This window comes from Siphateles boraxobius, unplaced genomic scaffold, assembly GCF_051911475.1.
Source record: "Siphateles boraxobius isolate OS27281-9 unplaced genomic scaffold, OSU_SipBor_1 57, whole genome shotgun sequence".
Taxonomy (NCBI): Eukaryota; Metazoa; Chordata; class Actinopteri; order Cypriniformes; family Leuciscidae; genus Siphateles; species Siphateles boraxobius.
The window spans coordinates 918,143-926,002 of NW_027509183.1; the positions used below are offsets into that span (position 1 = coordinate 918,143).

At 37.9% G+C, this 7,860-nt stretch overlaps 2 protein-coding genes across 2 annotated transcripts; one reads left to right on the plus strand and one right to left on the minus strand.

Moving 5' to 3' along the window:
• Positions 1-4,119, plus strand: rpl6 (ribosomal protein L6). The gene is made up of 6 exons (XM_077206926.1): positions 1-300; positions 386-502; positions 1,365-1,508; positions 2,376-2,424; positions 3,644-3,828; positions 3,942-4,119. The coding sequence occupies exons 1-6, from the start codon at positions 100-102 to the stop codon at positions 4,092-4,094; spliced, it is 849 nt and encodes a 282-aa protein (XP_077063041.1). The 5' UTR covers positions 1-99; the 3' UTR covers positions 4,095-4,119.
• A 925-nt stretch (positions 4,120-5,044) lies between these two features.
• dynll1 (dynein, light chain, LC8-type 1) lies at positions 5,045-7,860 on the minus strand. The gene is made up of 3 exons (XM_077206930.1): positions 7,725-7,860; positions 6,908-7,046; positions 5,045-5,431 (listed from the first exon to the last, which is right to left on the minus strand). The coding sequence occupies exons 2-3, from the start codon at positions 7,037-7,039 to the stop codon at positions 5,294-5,296; spliced, it is 270 nt and encodes an 89-aa protein (XP_077063045.1). The 5' UTR covers positions 7,040-7,046; positions 7,725-7,860; the 3' UTR covers positions 5,045-5,293.

A 7,860-nucleotide genomic window follows, 5' to 3' on the forward strand; every position in this document is an offset into this window, starting at 1 on the left:
GTAAAATAGCTATGCTGATGTTGAGATGTTAAGTGCTAAGTACTACATAAAAAAATTAACTAAATTGACTTTCAGAGCAGCTTTACTATTGGTTGATGCATGTCTAAAATCTTTGTATGCATGCATATTTTAATAAGCGTCTTATTTTCTCAGATGGCTGAGGGCGATAAGAAGAAGGTTGCCCGTAGACATGCCAGCCGTAACCCGGTGCTGGTCCGGGGCATCGGCCGCTACTCCCGCTCTGCCATGTCCGCTCGCAGAGCCATGTACAAGAGGAAGACTAAAGCTCCCGTGACGAAGGTGAGGGTTCACAGACACTCTCTGATCAAGGATCAGTCTCTCCCTGTCATCGGCTCTTTTCTGAAGCTCTGTCTTCATGTTTCAGGTTGAAAAGAAAATCAGGGAGAAGAAAGTCAAGGAAAAGAAGAATTCTACAACAGTCACCAAATCTGTCGGCGGAGACAAAAATGGAGGCACCCGTGCTGTAAAACGCCGCAAGATGGTGAGAAAGACATTTACCACCAGATCCCTGAGATTTGGGCTCAGAATTGTTCTTTTTTCTGTTTATGAGCCCAACCATTTTAACATGGGTTTTACATACAGGTCAATTTTCCCCCTGATCTTTGAGTTATAATTGTCTTAAAGTATTTCTGTAACCGTGTTTAGCCTTATTTAGTCGTATGGAAGCAGGATTCCTCCACAAAATAAAAAATTAAAAGGTAATTGTGTCTTTTTATCTCACAATTCAGAATTGAGGGGGAAAAGTCTTTTTCTGAGGGGAAAAGTCAATTACAGGGTGAAAACATTTTTATTCTGTGGTGGAAACGGGCTTCCATTAGTCTTTCCCACAGCTCACACAAACTTTTAGGCCTGAATATTGTTGCATAATTGTCATGCTGCAATAGTTCATCGATAGATGTGAATATTCAAGGAATTTGAGTAATATTTGTTGAAATTGAATATGTATGTTTCGTAAATTTGGTTTTAATCTCAAAGTTAGGTAATGCGCTCAAAGCAATTTATTGATTAGAAAGTTTTAGTAATTTCTAGATTTTATGCTCTTATAAACTTAAATAAAGCAGCCGAATAGACCTTAATCAGGGTAGCGCCATATTTAATTTGGGAATGAAAATTAGCCTGTGAGTAATAGAATACAATGCGTTCTATATGTAACAATATACATGGATCAGCTGATCAACCGTCTTTCCGGTAAAAAACAAACAAAACGTACAAAAGTCAAACTCTCGCAGCCTCGTTTTCATCTGTGTTAAAATCAATATTGTCTAACCTGAAGGTCTATTGTATTCAACATTGTGTCATTTACCACATTCATATCCACATCTCTCTCCCGTTTCTGTGTCCAGCCCCGTTATTACCCCACAGAAGACGTGCGCCGTAAGCTGCGGAGTCACGGCATCAAGCCCTTCTGTCAGCACCGGAGGAAACTGCGCAAGTCCATCACCCCTGGAACAGTCCTGATCCTGCTGACCGGACGCCACCGTGGGAAGGTACATGTGCAGTGTTGAGCTCAAATGTACCAAGTGCATTATTTAAACTAGTCACTTGCTTCCCACTCAGAGCAGGGAAATCTCTCTCGAATTTTAGGGGTATAACAATATATCGTGTCACAATATATTGCAATACAAAAATGCAACGATATGCATCTTGGATGGTGACAATATATGTTGTGAATAATTCACCCAAAATAAATTTGTGTGAGGGGGGAATCAAGTTTGTCAGTACCACAAAAAAACGACTATAATGTTGAATATAGTTTATAATAATGCAATATGGGTCTAATAATGCAAAATAATATTTGTAGGTCCTGATAATGCCAAATGTCTTGTTACTAGGCATTGACAGTGCAAGCATTTAAATCTAAAATAATCATGAATATATATTCTTCAGAATCATGAATATTTTAATGCTGGTGTCTCTATTGTCCTGTGCTTTGGGTTTCCAGCTCCAAGTCTATTTGTTTACATCCACAATGTAATACCAAATTTTTTTTAACTTATTACCTCATGTCTTGGAGTAGTGCAATATTATCGCATCGTTATATGTGTCGAATCATGACATGAGGGTGTCGTTACACCCCTATCGATTATAATCAGACTTTGGTTTTAAATCTCGGAAGTTAATATCCAAACATAGCTATTGTTCTTCACATGCATGCATAGCAAATCAACGGGTGAAACGCCTACGTGCTAAACAGCGACCTGCGCAGATACTCCCTCCCACACAACACTTGTTAACTTTATTCTGCTGAACTGGGGTGACAAGTTGCACTTGATATTTGCAATGCAAAAGAGGTTCAGATGAGGATTGCAGCAAAACGTCACAGGCTGTTAACAGTGAATGTGTTTCTTCTCCAGCGTGTGGTCTTCCTCAAGCAGCTGGACAGCGGCCTCCTCCTCGTCACCGGTGAGTGACAGAACGTCTGTTTGTTCAGTGGATGGAGATTTTCTCTAGGGCTGCTCCATATATCGAAACAAAATCGATATCCTGATATGTTTCTCAATTTGTGCAGGCTGTGATTTGAGTAATTATGTAAGCGGTTTTAGTCAAGCGTGACATTTATACATGTTTAGTTCATGATTCGAAGTTCAATCACTGTGATTTGAAGCCGCTCTGAAACGCTGTGAGCTGCACGCGTGGAAATGAACATGCACGCATCTTCACCTCTGAAACAGCAGCTGTTATTCATTTGCCAGCAACCTGTCAAAATTAAAGCTTGAATGATGCTATACCTTTTGAAAATGAACACATGCTAGTATATCAATATTAGTATTGTAATTAGTAAAAGTAGTCCCCCTGTAGTTAATAATTTAATCATTTAACTCATCTTAAATCACCAAAATGACATTGAAATGATTTTCTACATTTCAAACTTCTACATGCCTTAAAATAGCTTGAATGTAACTCGACACCCTTGACTCATTTATATTTGTGGTTCTATGAATATGCAAATGAGCCCCGCCTCCACTCACTCAGCTCAGAGATCCACTCGTTGACAATCACACGTTAATCTGATTGGTTACAAGGTAGTTTGTGACGTCAGAAACACCAATGATTTTAAACCGTGTTTTTGAGACTGTCTTTGGTTCACTGCAGTTTTATAGAGAAAATACTTGTGAATTTACACATGGTTTGTCTTAAAGCATATTAAAAACACCACATAGACGTATATAAACATTAAAAACTGGGTTTTCATCACGGGGGACTTTAAATATTTAAATTTTACTGTTTTACAATATATTTATTTTAATATATCTAATCACAAAATCATTATTTTAGTCATTGAATTGGTCAAAAACAGTGAATGTGGCTTATTAAAAACTTGTGAGGAGTAAAACGAAGTATGAACACTCAAAAGTTTTTCCCAAATCGTTCAAGTCTAAAAGGATTTCGGTCTTTAAGTCTTTGGACTGAAAAGAGCATTTAAATTTTCTGTGTTGATGAACTCGACAAAATCACCCCAATCATTCTAGAATGATGTATAGTGAGTCATCTGTTTTTTTTTTAATCATATTGTAGAAAATCAACCTTGCAATTTTTTTCCCATTAGTGTGCAGCTTTTATTGTGGAGTTTGTTGCTGTTTGAGGGAGTGAATAATTGATGCCTGTCCCTGGTCTCTCTCAGGTCCTCTGGCTCTGAACCGAGTGCCTCTGCGTAGAGCTCACCAGAAGTTCTGCATCGCCACCAACACCAAATTGGACATCTCTGGCATCAAGATCCCCAGTACACTGGTCGATTCCTACTTCAAGAAGAAGAAGATGAGGAAACCCAGGCACCAGGAGGGAGAAATCTTTGACACAGAGAAGGAGGTAAAACACGATCAGTTCCAGTGAACCGAATGCTTTTGCAGGAATCTGGATGGAGACTCTTGTCTGTGACGACTGCAATTGAGTTTTCTGATGTTTTTGTTCTGTTTCTGCAGAAGTACCAGTTGACGGAGCAGCGCAAGGCGGACCAGAAAGCAGTGGATTCTCTTCTGCTTCCTCTGATCAAGAAGGTTCCTGAGCTCAAGGGATACCTGCGCTCCACATTCTCCCTGTCTAATGGAGTCTATCCACACAAACTGGTTTTCTAAAATGCAAATAAAGTCTCGACCCATATCAATTTCTCTGCCTTTTTTTTTTCTCCCTTTCATTATTTTTTTGTTGTATACCAAATCATTCTGCATGTCAGTCAGATTGTGTTAAAGCAACTTTGCTATTGGGCCATGTTTGAAATTTGTCTATACAAGGTAGTATTTTAAAAATAGCTTTGCAAATGTTCCATTGCAGTCAGCTTAAAATATTAAATTGTTATGAGCAGTGGCACTTTAAATTTCTAAATCAGTCTGAGCATTCATCTCTAGTGGCTATTTTTAGGTTTAATGATCTGGTGCATGCACACTATTGTTAGAAATGTTTTTATATAAATGTTGACCATCTATTTGGTCTAATATGAGTTATGTCTAGTTTGTATTCTCATTCCATAAGATGCACATCTTGAATCAAATGTGACTTTGAAGTTAAAGCACGCGAGTCCATCCTGACTGGATTTGAGCATGATCACAGTAGCTGCGGGATTACTCAAAATGATTCAAATTGTTTAAAAATAAAATCAATATTAAATTGAAATGCTCAATTAAACCGTTCAATGTGCAACCCTGTTCATATTTGATTTCAACCAATGTTGTTCCAATTCATACTTTCATGCAGCATTGTTTCATCAATAGGTGAACAAAACTCAGGCCTAAAAGTTTGTGAGATTTAGGAAAGACTGTGGACTCTTGTTTCCACCACAGAATAAAAATGTAATAGATTTGTAAAAGAAAAAAATGTAAAAGACAGATCACAAATCTGACTTTCTCTCTCCCTCACAATTGACTTTTCCTCAGAATTGCAGGTTTTTTACCATAAAAACCTATTTAAAATTCGAGAAAGTCACAATTAAAAATTAAGAACTTGTATTTCATTCTCGTTTCCCCTCTTAATATCTATTGTTCCTATTACCATCGTAAGATTTTGCACCATAAACCTTCAGACACAAAACTCCAGGCAAACGGCCAAACCATTTTGCTTTAATTAAAAAAAAAACGCAGGTGACATAAAACGCTGTATAGAAAACAAAAATAAATACAGTTTCTTTATGGCATTTCCCTCCCAAATGGCCGTTTTCTAAACAATAATCATAATGAAAGGAGAAGAGAAGCAGCCGAGAGAAGGCAGGTCCCAGTACAGGAATGGTTCGCCTCGTCAGTACAGTCAGTTCATAACGGTCTGTTGAATATGTTGCGGTCGCTCAGCCCGATTTGAAGAGCAGGATGGCCACCTGACCCAGGTAGAAGTAGATGAAGTGTTTGGTCTCGTGAGTCACGTAGCTGCCGAAGTTCCTTCCCACGATGCAATGCCAGGTGGGGTTGTACTTTTTGTCAAACTCCTGCATGGAAAGAATACGTTTAAATCCAATCAATATGAAATGCTGTTTTCAACCCATTCACTCAAAGTCGAAAGGCCTGACTTCAATAAATTCATCTTTAGAAAGGAGAAGTTGAAAAAGAAAAATGCAAAGATGCATTTCAACTTGGAATAACCAATGAATCATGCACAATGAGACCAGAAACATTCAGTAAATGTTGATTTTGGGTTGACATCACCAATTAAGTATTCATGAGCACATCTTCACTGCTAAATATAAACCTAATAAAGAAAATGGACGCCCATTAAGTGTCCAGTCCAAAATATCACAAATATCGATATTTAGATACGCATCGATACTGAAATGGTTCCGATACTCATTTTCTGCAGTATCGATACACTTATTCCAGCTGCGGTTTCTCTCCGACTGTGAACTGACACACACCTTCTCCTCTCACTCGCTCCGCTTGAATAGCCTAGTGCTTGTATTGGGCATAATTTCAATAATTCCCGCAGGTTTCACGGTCACACCACTGATACTTTATAAACGGAGCACACAAAGCCGCCTCTCAAACAGCTCTTGAGTACCAAATTGAGCTCTTTTTCACTGCTTATTGCCCTTAAACTGTCAAATACACACTTTTCGGTGCGTTTTGGCACGTATTCAGTTAAACAGTTTTGGAATGTGAATAGTTGAGAAAGTAAAAGCGTGTTGTGTATCAGTATATTGGATCCGTGCATACGTTTTTAAAGCGACAGCAGCCTAATAAACCTGCAGCTGTCTGTCATTAATGTTAGTCAATGAACAAAAATAATCATTTGCTGCTCTTGACTGAATAACTTTTGTAACTTTAATTGTAAGCATTGATCTGTATTTAATATTTACAATGAAGGCCATCTGGGGTTATTTTATACCGGATTACTTTAATATTAAGTCTGCATAAACCGGAAACTTCAGTGTAGCAACATATTTTCAAGTGAAAGGGAATATTGAATATAGGGCAGGGTTTTATTTTAGCGCACCTCCTCTCAAAACTTGAATTTCTTAATTTGTAATTACACTAAATCACTTAATTAGCATTTCTTACATGAAAACTGTAGTTAGACCCACCTGACCAACTTAAAGCTGTGTTTGTTTCATTTGTCACTATTGTATTTATTTGTGCTACTATTTGCAATTTGTTCTTATTTTATTACTGATTGTTTACTTGTCTTGTTTCTGTAAATGTAGTTCAAAGATTCAAATAAATCCTCCCTGTGCTGTCAGAAAGCTATTTCAACAAAATGACCGATATGGTAATTACCTAAAAGTCTATGGCAGTTTTCCCCATGATATCGAAAATGGTATCGAATATCGCTATTTTCTAAGGTATGGTATCGAAGTTGGATAAAAATATCTATATGGCAGTTTTCCCTATGATATCGAAAATGGTATCGAATATCGATATTTTTCAAGGTATCGTATAGAAGTTGGAGAATCCAACAAACCGGCGTTTACCTTCTTGATATAGGCAGCGATGTCCTTCTCGATGTTGTACTTCTCCAGCGCCTGTGTGGCGCACTCCACAGCGTCCTGCTGCATCTCCTCGGACATATCCGCATTCTTGATCACGGCCTTTCTGTCAGACATGGTTGTTCTGTAAGAAACAGAGACACTTCATGAGGAATGAGTGAATTTAATCTGAGAACGCCCAAACAACACCCTGTGACGCACCCATACTGCTTTCTGCCCTGCCCCAAATCAATCCCACAATCCTCAAGCATCTGCTGGTGAAACTGGTGAATGATGGACGTTACATAAAATCAGATGCTCCACAGCCATTATTCCATCTTTATTACATAACATCACGTGGCATATTTCGCCAGGTTACTGTTGCCATGGACACCTGAACTAAATCCTGTACTCAGCAACACAGATTTTCCCAAACTTATACTTATTTTCAAATAATGTTCATATAACTTCAGACTGAACAAACCAACCAAATAATCTTAACTTATCAAATCAAATGTCTTTTGAGGTGCGTATTTTTTTGTGGAATATAAATGAATGGCGGCATGGTTATTTTTAGAAATGAGAAATACTTCGCGCGTTTTATGTCAAATTAAAGACTTTTGCACCTTTTTATTTATATTCTGATCAATCTTTTTTATTATTATTTCATTTATGTTTAAGTCCGTAGCTTAAATTAATTAATAAATGATAGATGTGCAGTAAACTAGGTACAGTATCGCTTGCTCTGTACGAAAACAAACACTAAATATTTAGTTGTACAGACTAATATTCCGTAGAAAAGGATAAATGTAAAAGTTCTCACCTAATTTATGTTGAAATTTCCGGACACGAAGAGAAAAGTACCTTACTCTCAGCGTCTGTGATGCTCCCGCTGTGTGCTTGACCAAACTAATGTAGGTGTGTAACTGCCCATTGGCTCCTCCCACTCTTGAATCCTA

What these genes read in the sequence shown, in the direction of transcription:
- dynll1 (XM_077206930.1), bottom strand. Translation starts at nt 7,039, where the DNA reads ATGTCTGACAGAAAGGCCGTGATCAAGAATGCGGATATGTCCGAGGAG. An exon ending in TCGCTGCCTATATCAAGAAG is followed by an intron (nt 5,432 to 6,907) that starts GTAAACGCCGGT and finishes CTTTCCATGCAG; the next exon opens with GAGTTTGACAAAAAGTACAA.
- rpl6 (XM_077206926.1), top strand. Translation starts at nt 100, where the DNA reads ATGTCTAAAATCTTTGTATGCATGCATATTTTAATAAGCGTCTTATTT. An exon ending in CTAAAGCTCCCGTGACGAAG is followed by an intron (nt 301 to 385) that starts GTGAGGGTTCAC and finishes TTCATGTTTCAG; the next exon opens with GTTGAAAAGAAAATCAGGGA. An exon ending in CTGTAAAACGCCGCAAGATG is followed by an intron (nt 503 to 1,364) that starts GTGAGAAAGACA and finishes TTCTGTGTCCAG; the next exon opens with CCCCGTTATTACCCCACAGA.